This window comes from Macaca mulatta, chromosome 11, assembly GCF_049350105.2.
Source record: "Macaca mulatta isolate MMU2019108-1 chromosome 11, T2T-MMU8v2.0, whole genome shotgun sequence".
Lineage (NCBI taxonomy): Eukaryota > Metazoa > Chordata > Mammalia > Primates > Cercopithecidae > Macaca > Macaca mulatta.
In genome coordinates, this window is record NC_133416.1 from 48,492,252 (window position 1) to 48,513,718 (window position 21,467).

The 21,467-nt window shown below is 37.5% G+C and overlaps 1 protein-coding gene across 3 annotated transcripts in view; it reads left to right on the forward strand.

The window, feature by feature from the left end:
* PDZRN4 (PDZ domain containing ring finger 4) overlaps positions 1 to 21,246 on the forward strand; it is a 415,257-nt gene extending 394,011 nt beyond the window's left edge. For all 3 annotated transcript variants that reach the window (XM_015151453.3, XM_077953187.1, XM_015151454.3), the window contains 4 exons: positions 2,133 to 2,195; positions 10,320 to 10,421; positions 14,578 to 14,694; positions 19,023 to 21,246. In XM_015151453.3, the coding sequence (XP_015006939.2) occupies positions 2,133 to 2,195; positions 10,320 to 10,421; positions 14,578 to 14,694; positions 19,023 to 20,546 (1,806 nt within the window). In that variant the 3' untranslated portion in view covers positions 20,547 to 21,246. The remainder of the gene's footprint in view (positions 1 to 2,132; positions 2,196 to 10,319; positions 10,422 to 14,577; positions 14,695 to 19,022) is intronic.
* Positions 21,247 to 21,467: the final 221 nt, after the last annotated feature.

The following is a 21,467-nucleotide window of genomic DNA, read 5'->3' on the forward strand; positions in this document are numbered from 1 at the left end:
TGGCATATGCCTATAGTCCTAACTACTCAGGAGGCTTTGGCAATAGGATTGCTTGAGCACAGTAGTTCAATGTTACGGTGAGCTAGGATTGTGCCACTGCACTCCAGTCTGAGTGACAGAATGAGACACTGTCTCTAAATATAAATAAATTAAAATTAAATATGCTTATGATAAAAAAGTACATACTTATATGTGCAAAACATACATGTATATATATTTATATATAAATGCAGAAGTTAGACAAACTAGATACTAATTGCTGCTCTATGCTGTTCCAAGTTTTCTTGGCCATAATCATGAAAACATTACCTAATATACTGAACTTCAGCCTTCTCAACTAGAAAGTGAGTATAACAATGCTTATCTTATTATTTTGATAGACTTGCTTAGAGTATGGAAGAGATAAAGTAATTAATGCATTTAGAAAACAATACAACTCTGTAAGTATAAAATATTACCCTTTATCCCTTTACCAAAAAATTTACTAACTGGCTTCTGCGACTGAAAAATCTCCAGATAATATTCAACTTATGTAGTTCTTTTAAATATGCAATTAGGATAATTCCTCTGATTAGGGTAAGGAAGTATAAGGAAACACCTGTGGAATTGTCTTTTGTAATATGTACAGAGGTAGGAAGGTAGAAGTTTAATATTAGTTTGATTACAGTTCTAAAGATGAGGCTTTAGATTGTGAGTGGCTTTTAAATGGGATAGAGTTCATGAATCACCCCTCACTTCCTTCTAGTAAGTCTCTATTTACTATTTAAATATGTCAGTATTGGAACTGCACTATTCAGGGAAGAGAAAGAAGCCACAGGATCTGAACATATGTACTTGGAAGGAATGTTTTCCTTTTACCTCTTACATGTAATTATAGTGTCATTTATTCTTGATTGATGATTTAAGACTCAATTATTAGTTGGCACCCCTAATAAGAAAGTAATATCTAACATATGGATAGAATGCATCAACCTTATGCTACACTTGAAACAGTTTGCTTTAAAAATAAAGCTTTGGTGCAACAAGCCTAAATAAAGTTTGAAGCCATCATATGAAATCTGATAGATGAAATTACCCCCAGTAAACTGTAAGTCATCACTCAAATTTAGCCCATTAAAATGCTGATAACCTCCTAATAGAGCCTTAAATATCTATACATTCTAAAATAGTATGTAGTAAATATACTTTAGCCCACATGTAAAGTGGTACTAATCAAATGCATGGATCAGATGTGTGTGTGTGTGTGTGTGTGTGTGTTTCTTGAGCAATATAGGTTGTAAATTTCTTTATAAATTAATATGTCCATGAGACATAATTATCTTTAATAAGTATGGACTTGGGCCAGGCGCGGTGGCTCACACCTGTAATCCTAGCACTTTGGGAGGTGGAGGCGGGTGGATCACGAGGTCAGGAGATTGAGACCATCCTGGCTAACACGGTGAAACCACGCCTTTATTAAAAATACAAAAAATTGGCCGGTTGTGGTGGCGAGCGCCTGTAGTCCCAGCTACTTGGGAAGCTGAGGCAGGAGAATGGCGTGAACCCAGGAGGCGGAGGTTGCAGAGAGCCGAGATCGCGCCACTGCACTCCAGCCTAGGAGTCAGAGCGAGATTCTGTCTCAAAAAAACAAAAAAAAAACAAAAAAAAAAAAGGGGGGGGATGAACTTACACTGTAGCTATCAGCTTTACCAAGACAGATAAAGCAGGATTTAAAATGATCTCATAGAAAGTAAATTTCCTGGGTCCAGAGAGTCCTGGTGTTACTATCATCTCACGTCAACTGAAGAGCATGTGTGACAGTTGGGATACACAAATGAATGAAGGAATGTGGAAAAAAAAAAAGAATGAAGGGAAAAAGGAAGGAAGAAATAGAGGAAGAGGAAGGGTGGAAAACTGGTCTTCAGAGTAAGTTCTGCTCTAGTCCTCACAATTTTATTCTTGTTCATTCTAAAATAGCTCATTTGCATTTTTAGAATCAGTGAGTTTTGATGGAGAGAAATATGGCATGCACTGTCATAAATCAACACAGAATTTTGCAATAGTTTTTTCAAAATATATTTTAAAACCATATTTTTAAGTTATTGAGGGAATGTTTCATATTCAGTTGAAGATGTATGTCCTCTTTATTATAGGTTGACCCAAATAGCATTGCTGCCAAAGACGGCCGGATTCGAGAAGGGGATCGGATTTTGCAAGTAGGTGCTGTAGTAATTTCCTTTAGTTTCCCACGGTCTGTCCAAAGTTACTATTTTATTTTGTTTCTTTTTCTTTTTTTTTTTTTTTTTTTTTTTTTTTGAGACGGAGTCTCGCTCTGTCGCCCGACATGGAGGGCAGTGGCGCAATCTCCGCTCACTGCAATCTCCGCCTCCCGGGTTTACGCCATTCTCCTGCCTCAGCCTTCCGAGTAGCTGGGACTACAGGCGCCCGCCACCAGACCCGGCTAATTTTTTATATTTTTAGTAGAGACGGGGTTTCACCATGTCAGCCAGGATGGTCTCGATCTCCTGACCTCGTGACCCACCCGCCTCGACCTCCCAAAGTGCTGGGATTATAGGAGTGAGCCACCGCGCCCGGCTTATTTTGTTTCTTGTAAACTGTTGAGAAAAAAATTTGTCTTTGCTTTTGGATATTAACATCTACAAAACCAAAAAAAAAAAAAATGCTATCATTTAAAACTTATTAAGGATGGTGTGATTTATTAAGAGTGATTAGCTACTAATTAGTGATTCAGATCCCATCTCTGGAGTCAAATTTGACTTCTCTTCCAGCTTGCTTGGCACATTGCCTAACCTCCTCTCATCCTAAGCTTTATTTCCTCATCTTAAAAAAAATGGTAATAATAACCTATTATTGTTGTGAAGGTGAAATGAGATTATGCACACAATATGCTTAACACAGTGCATAAGTACGTAATAAATATTAATGGCTATTATTACTAGCAGCGGCAGTTATTGCTGCCTTTTCCAGAAAAAACTAAGTGAACATGGATCTAGATGTTCCTTTGCTATATGAAATTCTAGAAGTTTGAAGAAGTTTCAACTACAGTCATGCATCACTTAATATGTTCTGAGAAATGTCATTAGATGATTTTCCGGTTGTGTAAACATTGGAGAGTGTACTTACACAGACCTAGATGGTACAGCTTACTACATACACACCTAGCCTAGCTGGCATAGCCTATTGCTCCTAGGTTACAAACCTGTACAGCATTTTACTGCACTAAATACTGTAGGTAATTGTGACACAATGGTAAGTCTTTATGTATCTAAACATAGAAAAGTACAGTAAAAGCAAGGTATTATAATTTTATGGGTCCACTGACTTATCTGCAGTCCATTGTTGACTGAAAAGTTATTGTGTAGTGCACTACTGTATTTACTAATGAGTTGCTGGGAGATGAAGGAGAATGTGTTTTATTCCCCACTTGGAAATGTGAAAACATAGAGACTGATTACATTTCAGCTTTACGTGAGACATAGTAAGCAGACTGTAGGAGGGATGTGAGGCTGGAAAGAGAGTTTTAGGCCAAATCAGGAATAGCTGAAAGCCAGTTTCTATCCTAAACCTGCCTTCACCTGCTTGCTCTCTCCTTTCTGAGTCCTCTCCCATAAAGAATGGCTGCAGGGGCCAGGCCCGGTCGCTCACGCCTGTAATCCCAGCACTTTGGGAGGCCAAGGCAGGCAGATCACCTGAGGTTAAGAGTTTGAGATCAGCCTGACCAACATGGTGAAACCCCATCTCTATTAAAAGATACAAAAACTAGCCAGGCATGGTGGCAGGCACCTGTAATCCAACCTACTCTGGAGACTGAGGCAGGAGAATCACTTGAACCCGGGAGACGGAGGTTGCAGTGAGCCGAGATGGCACCACTGTACTCCAGCCTAGATGATAGAGTGAGACACTGTCTCAAAAACACAAGAATGGCTGCAGGGAGACACACAAGGTCCCCAGCTCCTGTAAACAGATCAACCCCAAGATAAGACCAGAGGTCCTTTGGGATGGAATTTCACTGCTGATCACAACTGTGAAACACAGAAGAGGACTTGAATGATAAATCCAGGGAGCGATAAGCTGTTAAAACGTCACTGCCACAGTTCCAGAGCTCCTATTTCTCCTTGTTGGATACAGACCCCTGGAGAGTGTTTTTGTTTTTGTTTTTGTTTTTGTTTTTGTTTTTGTTTGGATTCCACACTTTTGGAATCTGAAAACCAGGGCTTCAAAAATAGACAAGCTATTGTCCAGCATTTGGAGCACGCCGTCTCTGTTTAGGAAGACAGGAGCATACACAGATGATTACGGTACAGCGTGACACTGTCATGGTAACATTGCCTGCACTGCCTGGGCACATGTCCTGCCCAGCCTTCTGCAGCTCTCTCCCTTATTCAGGACAACACTCATGGAATCACACCACCTCCTCACCGCCTGTTCTTCTTCTAGCTAGATAGTGCAGAGCTCCTTTTTCACCATGGACCTTCTGCTAAGGCTCCAAACGGGAAAGAATACAAAGTGTGAATTAATGATCGTTTGGGTTCCCACTAGTTATCAGAAAACCTCAAGTTTATAATTTCTCCTTCCATGAGCTCCCTAAATAGTGATCTACAGTAAACAAAACAGAGCTATGTCTGTCATACATGGGGGAAGGAAAAGTGAACCAGGAAGCCAAGACATAGTCTTGTTGGCCACCACATTTCTGTCATCTTTAACACATGCACATGAATAAATCAATGAATGAAACCACGGTATTCAGTGGAGAGAATGATAGGATAGATGAGTAACATCTGTTGGAAAGCTTTGCTTGTATAGCCTCCTCAAGAAATTAAAGGGACCATTTTCATGTATCATCCAGATAACAAAAGCTTCAAAAATGTTTTACTATTTTTTAAATGTTGAAATAATTTTAAATATATTGTTCACCTTGCTAACATCTCCAGTAAAATATACTGAAAATAATGTAATCATTTGATGCTCAGAGCCATGTTATACCCAGCATTCATTCCACAATGCTATAATAGAGTCAAATGCTCAGTGATTGGAAAGTCTGGAAAACCTGTGCCCCAACATGAAATGACCTTGTCTGGATACATTTGCAGATGCATTAGGTCTATATTGTGTCATTTTTCTTACTCCTCCCTTGCTGTTGCCAGCGGGCAGGTCTTCCTCTTGCCAGCTACTTCACATCTCATACTTTCTACTGTACCTGGCTCTCTTCCTAGTTCCCAGCTAAGCACTTTTCCGTAGGCTAGATACACAAATACAGTTATTAAAATTTCATTCATTTGTTCTGTGGGTATAGTTGGATAGAAATAAAGTGGGTGTGTTTCCATACATGCATACTGTATGCTATGACACTTCCAGATCCTTAGGGATATTGTGGGCAGATAAGTTTTTAGAGAAAATACCTACTAGATAATAAAGCATTCCTTAATGGTCTAGGTTCACTAAGGAAACAATAGCAGGATGTTGAAGTGCTGTTTTCTCCCTGATTACTTTATATTCTGTGACAAACATGTCACACTTAATACATGTCCCACTAAAAAAACCTAGAATACAATTCTGTCTGCACACATAGGAAACAAAGAGTCTTAAGGGTGATTATGAAATTATATTAAGTAACACTTTGACAAAATTGTACCCAGAGACAAATAGCTCCCTTATGGTTGATGAGGAGATTATGGGATACCCTCTAATGAGCAGTTAATGACTCCTTTCCCAGAGAGATGAGAATGGGAAAAACAGAGGATTTACCTCTTATCCTTAAAGTTTCTCGGATGGCTTTTATTTAAATGAATCCCTTAAGAGCAATTGTGATTTTAATTTTCTGTTCATTTGACCTAAGTATGTCAATGGCCCTGCCCTCATTGTGTAGCCAAACTTTTCTTAATGTAGCATACTATGGGTCTGTAGGTGACCTCACCCAGTGACATCTCACTCACACACACACACACACACACACACACACACACGTGCTCTCACACAAAGGGGATTGTTATACAGTAGGGATTGTGCAGAAGAGAAACCAGAAACCAACTTCCTGAGAATAGTTGTGGTTCTACTGTGTTTTTAGTTTGCAAGGAAAGTTCTTCTTTTTCTTTCCTTCACAGTTCTGTCTGCTGTGTCATTTCCAGGAACTTATATCAAATGTCTCCAGGAATTAATCAGAGGACATTTTCTCACACAATTTCAGGGCTGAATATGGCGTTTCTGAGTCAGATAACAAGAGTAAAAGACCACATATGTGACCAGCTTTCCAAGGAGTTTCCAAAGAGGCAATGCTATATTCTCCTTTTCTCCTTGGGATGGTAAACCTGTAATATTCCATGTAAGCAGCCTAATCTCATGTTGGCCAAAAGCTCAATCATGTTCCTAAGGATGACTTCCTGACAAAACTTTACAAGAACTCAAACAGTGAAACAACAGGACTTCTAATGGGCTCTCTCTTCATTTCTCTGTTCTACACATAAACTGGTTGATATGGTTTGGCTATGTCCCCACCCAAATCTCATCTTGAATTGTAGTTCCCATAATCTCTGTGTGTCATGGGAGGGACCCAGTGGTAGGTAATTGAATCATGGGGACAGTTACTCCCATGCTGTTCTTGTGATAGTGAGTGAGTTCTTGCAAGAACTGACGGTTTTATAAGGGACTTTTTTACCCTTTGTTCGGCACTCATTCTCTCTCCTGCCACCCTGTGAAGAGGTGCCTTCTTCCATGATTGTAAGTTTCCTGAGGCCTCCCCAGCCTTGCAGAACTGTGAACCAATTAATCCTCTTTCCTTTATAAATTACCCATTCTCAGGTATTTCCTTATTGCAGCGTGAGAACAAACTAATACCCTAGTTCTCTTATTCTTTCGCTTTCTTCCCTTTGGATATTTCCCCACTATTTCTGTTCTTTCCACATCTATGTCTCCATACTTTGATCACCTCCTTTGTCTCCATAGTAAAATATAAACACATTTGAAATAAATCTTTTCTTATTGCCTAAGATTCTTGAGTTTTCCTAAGAAATTCCATTGATGGTTCAATGTCAAGAATTTGAGTTGCCCACCTACCTTTGGTACAATAATAGAAAAAACCTAGATATTGGTATATGGAAGAGAAAAGCTATATTACATCTCATTTCTAAGCTTTTAGGACTTTACACACACACATACAAAACACACTCATACACAGATACAGGAGATTGGGCCTACAGTGAGATTTTGAAAGATCTATCCATATAAGTACCACAGATCTCTTCTTAGCCAAGGCAATTTCCATTCTGAAACTAACATTTACATATGGCGATGTACAGAAAATGAGACAGTTATGTTAAAAAAAAAAAAAAAAAAAACCCTACCTGCTGTCTTTTCCTTGGTTCTCTTTCCTCTGTTTTCCTAAAGTGGAAGTCCTCCATTAAGCTATGTAACATAACTACTCATTTGTCTCCCTCCCTTATTGCTGGGTCCTCCACTTTCATGTCTGTCTGGTATTTTCCCAGCACAGCAGGCTGCATTCCCACAAACAATCCTGTAACTATAAGCCATTATTTCAGGACCAAGACCAACCGAAGGTGGAAAACTCTATCTGATTCTGTTCCTCAATTCTTTTCATTCCTTGAGAGGTATCTTTGCTGAAACCCATGGCTACATTTCTTGCCCCAGTATCAGTTTGGGTATAAAACTAATGTCCTGAGTACAATAGCATCTATCAAGTGGTTGGCTAAAGTGTGGCACTTATTTTCTAAAAGAAATAATAAATTACATTTTAATGTCAGGTTTCTGTGGCAGTGATTTCATCTGAGGTATGATCCTGAAGGTAGAAGTGTTTCTGCAAGAAATGATCTGTTGCCCCAAAATAAGAACTAATTGTTGCCAGGACCAGAGAACATAGTTCTGGTCATAATGAGTTCTCAGGGGAGAGAGATGAATACCAACTATAAAGAAACGAAAAGACAAGCAACCACATTATTTCCTGATGGTCCTCTAAGGGTTAGAAATACATATGAGGTAGATATCTTTTAAAATAAAACCATGTTTACTACTATGCATTTAATTACTTTCCATAAATTTCACTCTATTTGCTTTACTTAGTATGAAAGAGACTTGTCTTTACTAAGGATTAAAATATAAATTATGATAATAATAACAACAATAACAATAACATCAACAGTAATATTTGCCAACATTGAAGACTTTCTATGTACCAGGTGCTATTTAAGATTTTTACCTATATCAACTCATGTAATCCTTATAAAGACCCTCTGGGCAAGGCACTATTATTATATGCATTTTAAGATAGCAAACATAATAGCAGCATTAGACTAACATGAATAACTATTTAGATTAATGGTAAGTGAAATTCAGATGAAGAATGAGGAAATATATATATATATACACACACACACACACATATATATATATATATAGTCAAGTGGAGACTAGGAAAAAAAGAAGTGAGAAGTATATTTCAAACAGAAAAGATGAAGGTAAGCTGTGTAAGATCACCCAATTCAATTCTCTCAGGATCAGATGTGCCTGTAGTGGAGAAGAGATGAATAAACAGGTTCATATTTGACAGACAAATAGATGCATTACAAATATATTACTAAGAATTACCATGAAACAGACATAAGCCCTCAAAGTGCAAATAAATACTGCAAAGTCATTATTTTAAAACTACACTTAAGAGAGGGTAGGGGAGGTATAGTGGAATCCACCACTGCCAATTTATCTTTATTTGAGAAAAAAAGCCTTGGAGTTAGTACACACATATTTTTCCAGAGGTATTTACGACAAACCACGACATATCCTTCCCAGTCATTATTTCCCATTGTGGAATCATAGTTTCTGTTTCCTAATTTAATGAATTTTATTTGTGAATTGCAAAAACAAATGGGGAATGCATGTGAAACTTACAACAACTGAATTTCCTTTCTATGTATACAAGTGAGAAATGACAGTGATTGGAGTAAGAAAACACAACTTGTACCCATATATATATTTTTTATTATCATTGTCTGCTTTCCTTGCACTAAATACATATAAGAGTGTAGGAATAAGGATTGTTTATTATGGTCCAAAGTTGAAATTCCTGGGCTTGTTTTCAGATAATTACGTCTGTCCTCATGTATCAGCCAGAAACCCAGAGACCTATGAGGAGAAAAACCTCAATAGTCTACTCTATGCTTTTAGGCAGAAGTCCTTAGTGAAAGACATTAGATTAATTATTGAAAAAGGAATGGTCAGTGCTGCCACATTTTCCATCTGTTTAATTTATTCAAGTAATTAATACTATTTTAGACAGAATTACTTGACCTCTTTAGTTGTAAATTCTTTCCACATTATTTGATTACATATATGGATCAAAAATCTTATTGTCTCTATGGAGTTAGTAATCAATAAAAGAAAATAATCATTAAATATCCAAAGGAAAATGTTTTGTCAATTAAGAGCTAAATATATTTGCACATGAAAATGTGGTTTAAAAAAATAAACTTTACAAATCTCATTTACTCTTTCTTTAGAACTTAGAAAAAGTAAGAAGATCTATTTCTAATGCCACTGGAATCTTTTCCATGAAATCTAAAGTTTACTCAAGCTTGGTTTCTTTCACTCATCATTACTTTAAAAATTCAATTTTACTCTATGTTAATTTTTAAAAAATTGTTAAAAGTTATTTAAAAGATGAGTCTGAAGATATTTCGTTAGTTTTATGCTTTAGGAAATGGATAAATATTAGAAGGGAAGTGGAGTATTGATGAGAATGTTACTTCACTTTGATCAGTTAAACACTGAGATTTATCCTGACGATGATGTTTGGGCAACTGAGTCAGACCCACACACAAATATGAAATGATTAAATAAAAATGCAATCAGCAGTGGCCTGGGAGCATTGCCTGGTGAGAGATAATACTGCAGCTCTCTAATTGGCTCGCGGCGAGCGTGCAGGATGACGGATTTCAGTTGTGGTATTGCCAGTCCTTCTTCCCCCAGCACTATTATCTCAGAGTGACACTTCCATTACTCTGAGCGAAGAAAGATGAACGTCACCTGTCAGGAGCTGGTTAATTGTGTTGCTAGATGTATGTTGCCAGGGCGCAGGTTGGACATTTATGAACATAACTGCTTCCTCTGATGTCCGCCATCCTTCAGGGATCGATATGGCTCTTACAGTAAGCGCGTAATTGAGTGAAGGCACTTTGTGCTGAGGGGCTGAAGATGAGCCCATTGTGTGAGCTTCATTGTCCATACATTTACCATAAATGAGCTGATATTTGCCATTTATTGTGTGCAGCATTGTGGAAATGGAAACTAATGTGCCACTCTCATTTGTTTACTAGATAAATGGGGAAGATGTCCAGAATCGAGAAGAAGCCGTGGCCTTGCTGTCTAACGATGAGTGTAAGAGAATCGTGCTGCTTGTTGCAAGGCCAGAGATTCAGGTCAGAACAGAGATCAAAAGTCTTGAGACTGAACTTTATATTCATTGAATTCACTGAGTGTAAATTCGTGAATGAATTTATATTCATTATCTGCTATTCTCTATTAAATCATTATCATGGTTATCTCTCCCCACATAATCCACCAGATGGCCTATGTGGGAGCGAATTTTTAAAATACATATGAAAGCAATTAAGGTATACAAAATACAGTGAAGACTGATCTTTCCTAACTTGTCAAAAATATTATACATTAAAGACTTCCTTATATTGCTCCATAGAATGGCAGCTAAATATCCCTTTTAAGAGGGGAAAAGCATACCAAATTGAATTGTGATTCTCTCCTTCAATTTTCCAGTTACTTAAATAAATACTCAAATGAAAAATGGCTGTATAGATCCTTTTAATTCTGTGTGAATCCTTGCTTTAGGTTTCCGTCTGAAAATATTTAAATGGCATATGAAGGTCTCTTGGAAGAATCTCCATGAGAGAAACACTAGCCTACCTAGTCATCAACTTAAATCTTTTTCAAATAACTTTATCAATTCAAATGTCTTGTATAGCATGATCTGGTTCCATGTATATTAAATGAATTTTTTCCAAGTTTAGTGTGACCAAAACAATTGTCCAGCCAAAAACAAACTGATAGCTTCTAAATAAATTTTTTAGATCTTTATGGAAGAAGATGTCATGAAAGTAAAGGAAAGGTAATGGTGGAAGAAAAGTACCATTGGGGCTTCCTTTTATATCCTTTTTATCTCTCACCACAAGGCAGAAGGGACAATACATTGTCACCAGTCTATCCATCTGTCAGTAGTTTGAGTAAAGTTAGTTATATTGCCATTTGTCTCCTTGGTTATTGATCTGATATTTTTCAGACTCAGTAACTACATACTATCTATAAATTACATTGAGTAAGTGTATTTCAGTGTCAGACTGAATCCTGACTTGAATATAGTGGTTATAAAGGATCACCCTTTCCGCATATATTTCCTTTATGCCCTTGCCCATTCTAAATGGTTCCCATAAAGTTTGCCATAGTCTGGGGCAGAGTAAACTTACACACCTGAGGTCTTAGGAGTGGGGAAACAAGCCCACACAACCCCCACATTGCCTATATGGGAGCGAATTTTTAAATGCATATGAAATTATATCAATTATCTGGAAATCTCTCAACCCAGTTATCTCTGCTCCCATTTTCTTCAAAAAAGAACATAATAAAGGGGATAAATGCACATTAGTGAAATTTATAATAAATTGAAGTTGCCATCTCTATTGTAGAGAAGATATTTTTATGTTATAATGTGGTTTCCCTGCCCTTTCCATGTAACTGCTAGAGAACGTCATTAATTTAGAACTAAGCATTTCCTTAAACTATGCCACATAGTGGCCATAATGGGCTGTAGAAATAATAGAAATTAATGACATAAGACCAGATCCTGTTCATCTTTGATGGAATACAAACGCTGGGTAGAACCAGTGGAAAATCTGAATATCTGGCTACACTTCTGAACTTTTCCTCCAAAAGAGTCAATGCTGAAGGATGAAATTTCAAATGAGATTTCCCTTTCCACACTTGATGAAAGATGGTTGTCTGACTCCATAGGATGCTGTCCTGCCTGTCAAAATTACGATCTGCATTAACCCCTTGATCCTGAAGAAACCTTCATGCCACTGGAAGGAAGCTAATTGCCTACAGAAAAAAAAAAAAAAAAAAAAAAAAACAGATTTCCAGCGAAATCAGGAAAAGAAATACATTTCAAGACCATACTTTAAAAATGTAATTTGATCAGTGCATGCTATAAAGTGGCAAAAAAAAAAACACTAAAAAAATCTTGTTTTTATATCACCCATATTTTTCCATTGAACTCATTGTATCTCATTATTGGTTTGGTTTTGTTTCGTTTTTGTTGCATGTATATTTTATTCAGGGAGAATGTGGAAGCTTTTTGTGTGCTTTTTCTAGCTTTTTTTTAATTTTTAATGTTTCAAATACTCTCTAGATTCTTGGAAATGATCTACAGAGTTGCTAGGGGCAGTATTGTTCATCTGTGCAGTATTTTTAAATAACTCATTTTCCTCATTTCCTGTCAACTCTCTTTCATTTTCTGCCCATTTTCTTCCAGAGACCATTAAAAATATTGCTTTTCTGTCCTATTTCCCGCAAGACACTGGGGCAGAGAGGATTCTCATAAGAACTTGTAGCCATACCTTTGAGACAGTGTAGGTTGTTCCTGTCTCTGAAATGCCACATGTGGCCCCCTTTGGTGCAGATAGATCCCCACTCTTAGTAATGACTATCCCTCTTTTCCCACATCTCAGCTCAAGGGAGATGTCTGTCTCTGCCATTACATTAGACTCAGACTGTAGTGAATGCACAGCTAGGTAGAAAGGGGGAAATAGGAGAGAGGAAGGAAGTGAGCAAGAAGAATCTCCCTTTGCTAATTGGGCTGTGTGCACCTCCAGCCTAAAAGAAAGCCTTATCAAAACAGACATATAATGACTATGTCTGGCAACTCAGGAATCTACTGGATTACTCAATGAGAAAAGAGTTACGGGAAATCATTAATTTTGACCATTTTCTCTTTATTTTCCCCACCACTTCATTTAATCCTCAAAAAACTCTGTTTCATCATTCACTATATCAGTGTCAGAAAATACTTTATTTTGACCTAAAGAAAAATTCCTTGATGTGTTTGAGAAAAGTAAGCACTCCCCATTTTAAGTAATTTTTTATGAGGTCTGGCATTTGTAGCTTTATGATACTTGAAAAAGGTTAAAGAATGTAAAATTTGAACAATTATCAATTGGACCGAATTTACATTTTTAGTTGGCATAATTATCATAGCTCATCTGCATATCAAAGTCAAAGGCATTTGATCAACTTATTCAGGCCACATTAAGATAAATGAGGATGAACAAATGTGCCAGCACTTTGGGCCCCAGTTAAATTTGAGGTCATTGAAGTTCTACATGGCCTTTAATAGATATTATAAAATCTATGATTTGCCTGCATATTAATAAAGATGATACATATATGCTAATGCCTCTTTTGGTGCAGCTTAATGTCCTTTCTAGTTTGTTTTTAAGTTGTAGAAGTCCAGTTATGTTTAAAAGCTTATTTTGCCAGTTCACTGGTGGTGAAAATATCTCAAACTATTATCCATGTTTGCTCACTAGAATGCTGCTATTTCTTTGTACAGAGTGATGCAGAGTTTTGACAATAATCCAGTTAATTTAATCAGCATAGACAGCTAATTTATGTAATCCAGCTCCAAAAATCCACTTTGAGGCAAATTATCTGTACTGTCAACATTGATCATATTAGCCAGGTAACCACTAGTTTTCCACTTTGTATTGAAAAGCCGAAGGGATTTGTTCAGTTTAATTTGCGTTAAGAGTCCTACAAGAATACTTGTTTTCAGCACCCATAAACAAAACCCTGCACGCCCCACACCACTCCACCACCCTTAAATGTCACATCCACTGTGGTGCTTTTCCTATAAAATTGGGCTTGAAAACGAATTAAAATAGACATGGAGTGACATTGCTTTCCTTTCCTTTTTTTTTTTTTTTTTTTTTTTTTTGAGAAGAATAACTTAGAATTTTCCTTCCTTTACAGACAAAATAAATGTTGTCTGTAGATTCTTTTGTGGCAAGCAGCCATCTTGTTAATATGGGAGCCCACCTAAAAAGAAAAAAGCAGGATGAGGATAGCATGAGTGTATGCGGGGCACTTTGTATGCAGTCTCGTTGGGGGTTGTTGTTAAAGAAAAAAGCCCAATTGTCTCATAGCCCTATTAGTAGCATGGCAGTCCTTTTAACACGGGACTGTTGGAGGTAATGAGCATGACAGCTGTGGATTATGCAGGATGCTTTTCATACATTTTGAAAGAAGGTAATGTTCTGTGCTGTGAGATTTACTTGGTTATGAGAGAAAATCTGTAGCCCTGTTTCAGGAAAGGATAAAAGGCATAAGAGTCCAATTTTTTTTTTATCACCTTTTCTTCTTTCTGAAAGGTGAACCATGGGAGGCTGGTATTCTGAAGAGAATCATTATGATAAAAGGAACTCGTCGGGCACCGGCCATTTAAGTTTACTCTATTTTACCATGAGTTCTCACTAACATGATATAATGTACTAATGTATTCTTTTGCAGCTAGATGAAGGCTGGCTGGAAGATGAAAGGAATGAATTCTTAGAGGAGTTAAACTTGGAGATGTTGGAAGAAGAGCATAGTGAAGCAATGCAGCCCACTGCCAATGAGGTGGAGCAGGTAGGGCCAACAATTTGAACTACATGATTTGAAATGTTGCTTGTTCTTTTTTAATGTGTAACCATAAATGGAGATGAAAACAAAATCAAAGGGTTTAATCAAACATCTCTGTCATGGTAATTTTTTAGAGCAAATGGTCATCTCAAATGAAGCAGAGGGAATAAATAAAATGATTTTCCATTTCCAGTTTGGGAAGCTTGGGGACCATTGTGAATACAGTACAGTAGTATTCAAATGTTGACCGAGGCACTACTTCAAACTCACTGCAGAAATTTCAGAGTAAAAAATGTGTGTTGCCTCTCAATATGCCAGCTGAAAACAAACTGAGGTAGCCTCCCCAACAAGTAATTTTTTTTTACTTTAAAATATTAATGTATCTATTTGAATACTTAGGCTATCACTATAGGATGAAGATGACGTGATGTAAACCATCAGTTTTATTTGCGTACTGGATGGCGTGATTACACCTGTATATTCTGAATAATCATAGAGATTATCCTTGGTCTTATGGCTGCTGTTGACACATTTCCCATAGCATAACTTGTGCAACATTTCTCATAGCATAGTTTGAGATTATTGACATTTTTGCCTTGAAGTCACATATTCATTCAACTAAAAACTTTGAACGACTAATATACTCCAAGCACCCCGTTTCAAACTGAGAAAACAAAGAAAAATGAGTAGAACTGCTGTCACTAATGGATTCATAATAAGTGAAAGATCACAGTGTGACTATTATATTATTTTTATTGTCGTTTTCCCATTTTACAAAAACAAACTCAATATATTCTAGATTTTTTATGTTACACTCATGTCATTTATCTGCCTGATATAATTTTGTTTTCAGTTTACAGATTTGTTTAATTATCTTCGTATTCTCAACATTATTATTATTATATGTATTTTTTATATATATATATATATATATTTTTTTTTTAAGATGGAATCTTGCTCCGTCACTCAGGCTGTAGTGCGGTGGCACAATCTTGGCTCACTGGAACCTCCACCTTCCGGGTTCAATTGATTCTCCTGCCTCAGCCTCCTGAGTAGCTGGGATTATAGGGACCACCATGCCCAGCTAATTTTTGTATTTTTAATAGAGACGTGGTTTCACCATATTGGTCAGACTGGTCTCAAACTCTGACCTCGTGATCCACCTTCCTCGGCCTCCCGAAGTGCTGGGATTACAGGCATGAGTCACTGCGCCCAGCCTCTTTCTTTTCTTTTTAAAGATAGAGTCTCGCTCTGTCGCCCAGGCTGGAGTGCAGGGACACAATCTCAGCTCACTGCAACTGCCTCCTGGGCTCAAGTGATTCTTCTGCCTCAGCCTCCTGAGTAGCTGCAACTACAGGTGCATGCCATCATGCTCAGCGAATTTTTGTATTTTTAGTAGAGATGGGGTTTTACCAAATTGATCAGGCTGGTCTTGAACTCCTGACCTCAAGTGCTCCACCAACCTCAGCTTCTGAAAGTGCCGGGATTACAGGGGCCTGCCACCACACCCAACTAATTTTTGTAATTTTAGTAGAGATGGGGTTTCACCATGTTGACCAGGCTGGTCTCGAACTCCTGACCTCAAGTGCTCCACAAGCATCGGCCTCCCAAAGTGCTGGGATTACAGGAATGAGCCACTGCACCTGGCCTCAACATTAACTCTTAACACATCTTAAAAGATGATAATTTTTTTGAAAATCTTGACAGGCTTAGAAACATGCAGCACAAACATTCTATCACTTTACCACGCTGAATAATGAAATATTCAGGTTGCTAACATCCCATAACAGAAATGTGTATGTGTGTACACATGTCCACATATTAAATACATAATTAGATTACACAGTATAGCATCAACATAGTCATATGTGATATACTCATTTGCTCATCATATGGAGTTTGGCCACTCCACAAACAGAAGTTCATGCTCACAAGTAATATCGCTACTCTGGTAACTGCCTTTCAATACAGATAGGACAGATTAAAATTTTTATGTATAACTTCAACACTGGCCACAAATAAAGATATTTTTGGTGGCAGCTGCTGGTTACAAACAAGAAAGTCCTTGCTCCAGGCCTTTTTTTTTCTTAGATACAAAATGTGACCTGATACTGAATTGACAGGAGGATGTTGGAATAAGGCAAGCAGGGAGAAATCCTGTCCAGGAAAAGTGATACGGTATCAAATGCTGCCTACTCATCAGAGGTAATGCAAATGTTAGGTCTTGTGAGGTAACACTAGATGTCCCTGAGGTTAGATTCTCATTGTGTGGAAATTTTTCTTCACCATGAAATGAAAAAAATGATGAGAAGTACAGAAACCTTTAAAAATCCTTTGCCCTTATAAACAATAATACTACATTAGAAATGTCTAGGTAGAAACATTGCGTGTCACTATAATAATTCCATAGGGAAATGATAAATGATAGGGTAACATTGCATTAGAAACTAGGAATTCTAGGTTTGAGAATGGAAAACTCTTTTTATTTTCACAGTTGTTCATAGACCAATAACAAAGAAAAGGGAAAATTCAATTGAAAAAATAAAATACATACCCATATGTGAACCTACTTTATGGAAAGTTTCATTTTACATAGTATTCTTGGTCTTATGAATGCTGTTACATTGTGCAACATCTCCAATAGCGTAATTTGTCATTATTATTTCATCTGCATGTGAAATAAGAAAAAAATTACTAGTCTTCTTGTATTTTTCAGCTCATGACAAGATATTAGAAAAATATAATTATAAATAACATGATATATAAATTCAACTGCCCAGTATCAATAACACCCTTTGGGAGTTATATGGTATAGTATACAGACATTGCCATATTAAATACTATTGTCACCTTGTAAGTCACAGCCTAGGGATGCAGCAAGCTTTCCATTGTTAGTTGCAGTTACTTATTATAATTTTTTTAATCAACAAGACATGTAAGATAAATCTCAGTGTGTTTTCAACAAATGAAGGAACATATTCCAGGGAAAGATTGAGAGTCATAAAATAAACTGATACTGATACATGGTTATGTTCTCGCCTCTTCAATTTATGTTACTTTTTTTCTGCCATTACTTTTGTGGAACAAAATAACGATTATCTAGAGATACCTTTTAGACTTCTTTTAGAATACCTTTTATCACCTGTTCCATCCTTATTTAGCACTAGCTGTTTGCTTGATTATATTTAATTATGTAATTACATCTGCTAGAGGGATGGAGCTAGCTATATCTATCTATCTATCCATCTATCTATCTATCTATCCATCTAACTATCTATCTATCTAGTGAATAAACTTAGGCATGAGACAGATATAATCTAGAAACTGCCTTATAGATTATCATGTGATGACTGATAGAGGTGAAAGTAACTTCACAATATTCCCAGAGAAAGAACAACACATGCATCTTATTAGGACAATTACAGTTAATTGTTTTACATGAAAGCCAAAAATTACCAGAGTCTCTCTCTCTCTCTCTCTCTCACTCATACACACACACACACTCTACATAAACATACATGGATACATATATACATATATGTGACATATATGTCAAAAATTATTTGATATTATGCCCATGTTTGGCAATCTGTGCTGTTCAAATTTTCCTGGGACTGAATTTTTATTATTAATAGACTAAAACTTATCTTTGAAAAAAAATCCCTGGTTAAGAGTAGAAAAATCTTATACAACCCAAATGAGTCCTAAGACATTGTTGTTGCTTTTGAGAAACATGATTTAGAGTGCACTGAGGTCATAGCCCATGTATTCAAGAATATGGCATCCTGGACATATAAGAAATTCTGGCACTGGAAGATGAAGCTTTGCCTCTGTCATTAATAACCCGAATCTGTCACTAATAACCTGAATCCATCTGGGATTGAGCATCCTCCCCTATAGACAACAATGTCCTAGACTCCAGTACATAATGTTAACTTATTCCTAAATCTCTGTGATGTTTGGCTTACCCATTGTCAGCATATTACTAAGCCAGTGATACATTACTAAGCCACCTTCACCCCCCAAGTTTCCCAAGTAAGAGAAAACCTAAAGAATCACTTATTTGAATGTATCCTGTCTTATTTATATCCAAGTGAATATCATAGCCATATTCAAGCAGCTTTTGTTTTCTTCATTTCTTGTATAAAAAGCTGTCATGAGCTAATTTCCTTTATTTCTAAAATTGTGATGGACCTTAAATTAGAGCAATTTTCTAGGAGATGCAACTTTGCAAGAAACATTGGTTTTCAAGCAAGATTTTTAATAACCAATGTCTTCCAAACTAATTAATTTTCTTTGTTCTTTCATTTTCTTTGTTCACATCATTTTCTTAGCCAAAAAAGCAAGAAGAAGAAGAAGGCACAACAGACACTGCAACATCCTCATCCAACAACCATGAGAAGGACAGTGGAGTAGGACGTACAGATGAAAGCTTGCGAAATGATGAGAGCTCAGAGCAGGAGAATGCAGCTGAGGACCCCAATAGCACATCTTTGAAGAGCAAGAGAGACCTGGGGCAGAGCCAAGACACTCTAGGAAGTGTTGAACTTCAGTACAATGAGAGCCTCGTGTCTGGTGAATACATTGACTCAGACTGCGTTGGCAACCAAGATGAGGACTGTGAAAGATTCAGGCAGCTCTTGGAGCTCAAATGCAAGATTCGAAATCATGGAGAGTATGACCTGTATTACTCGAGCAGCACAATTGAATGCAATCAAGGGGAGCAAGAGGGAGTGGAGCATGAGCTACAGTTGCTTAATGAAGAGCTGAGAAACATTGAGCTTGAGTGTCAGAATATCATGCAAGCTCACAGGCTCCAGAAAGTGACAGACCAGTATGGAGACATCTGGACATTGCATGATGGAGGATTCCGGAATTACAACACCAGCATAGATCTGCAAAGGGGAAAGCTGGACGACATCATGGAGCATCCAGAAAAGTCTGACAAGGACAGTTCTAGTGCTTACAACACAGCTGAGAGCTGCAGAAGTACTCCGCTCACCGTAGACCGTTCCCCTGACAGTTCCCTTCCAAGGATGATCAACCTCACCAATAAGAAAAACCTGAGAAGCACAATGGCAGCCACCCAGTCCTCTTCCGGACAGAGCAGTAAAGAGTCGACCTCCACCAAAGCCAAAACCACTGAGCAAGGCTGTAGCGCTGAAAGCAAGGAGATTTTGGAAGGCAGCAAGCTTCCTGATCAAGAGAAGGCAGACAGCGAACACATCCCTTACCTCTCTCCTTACCACAGCTCCTCATATAGATATGCAAACATCCCAGCACACGCCCGGCATTATCAAAGCTACATGCAGTTAATTCAACAGAAATCTGCCGTCGAGTATGCTCAGAGTCAGCTCAGTTTGGTGAGCATGTGCAAGGAGTCTCAGAAGTGTTCAGAGCCCAAGATGGAATGGAAGGTGAAAATTAGGAGCGACGGGACACGGTACATCACAAAGAGACCCGTGCGAGACCGCATCCTGAAGGAACGTGCCTTAAAGATCAAGGAGGAGCGGAGTGGCATGACCACAGACGATGACACCATGAGCGAGATGAAAATGGGGCGCTACTGGAGCAAAGAGGAGAGAAAGCAGCACCTGCTTAGGGCCAAAGAGCAGCGCCGCCGCCGTGAGTTCATGATGCGCAGCCGGTTAGAGTGTCTCAAGGAGAGCCCTCAGAGTGGCAGTGAGGGCAAGAAGGAGATCAATATCATTGAACTGAGTCACAAAAAGATGATGAAGAAGAGAAACAAGAAAATTTTGGACAACTGGATGACAATCCAAGAACTGATGACCCATGGGGCCAAGTCTCCAGATGGCACAAGAGTCCATAATGCCTTCTTGTCGGTGACCACTGTATGACCGAATGAATGGAATGCATGTGACTGATTTTCAGAGGATGCTACCAGTTTCGGTAGAGTATGATTGCCTCGTTCAATGTGGCGTTTTTATATATATTTTGTGACTCTTTATAGTTTAAATTTTTTGTAAGCAAAAAATACCTGGTAAATTTTCATTTGTTTTTCATATACTGGTACCTTCGTTTTGGCTGAGATCTTTCTTTTACTTGTGATATATTCATATTACTCGTTTATTAAAAAAATCAAAAACAAAAGGAAAGAAAACAAAAAAAAACTTGCACAAAAATACTGAGGAGCCCATTAATTTCCTACTTCAATGTATCTAATGTAAGTGAAAATCTGGATTTATTTCTCTAGTTTACTTATTTTCTACTTTAATAACAACTTAGTGCCAAAACATTTCTATGCTTGTTTCTTGGCATAATATGTTTGAAATCAAACCTGTTTGTAATAAATCATGTGCCACATCTTGTCTTACACACAAAAGCCACTGCTTTTTAACATCCCATTGTGCATTTAACATATAAATGGTGTTAACATCTCGTTGTACATTTAACACAAAAATGGCCATTGTCTTTGTCTCAGTAAAGTGTAGGTGGACAATCTTCCTGTGATATGTAGTGACATTGGTCATGTAGCTAGATAACCGTGGTAATTGTGACAATTAAAGAGAAATAAATTATTGATTATCCTTCAGAAAAGTTATCAAGGAGTGTTTTATTTTCATTGTCCACTGTGGTTAACAGTTATAAATTCGTTATATGTGTATACTACTTAGAAGACTCCTAATTGTGGATTATAAAATGTGCACATTTTCTATCACTTGTTTCCAATAAAGTTGTATTGAAACATTCCCTATAGATCACTGTGTCACATATGCCTACCAGGATTAAATTCAATAATATATGTACGGCATGTAACA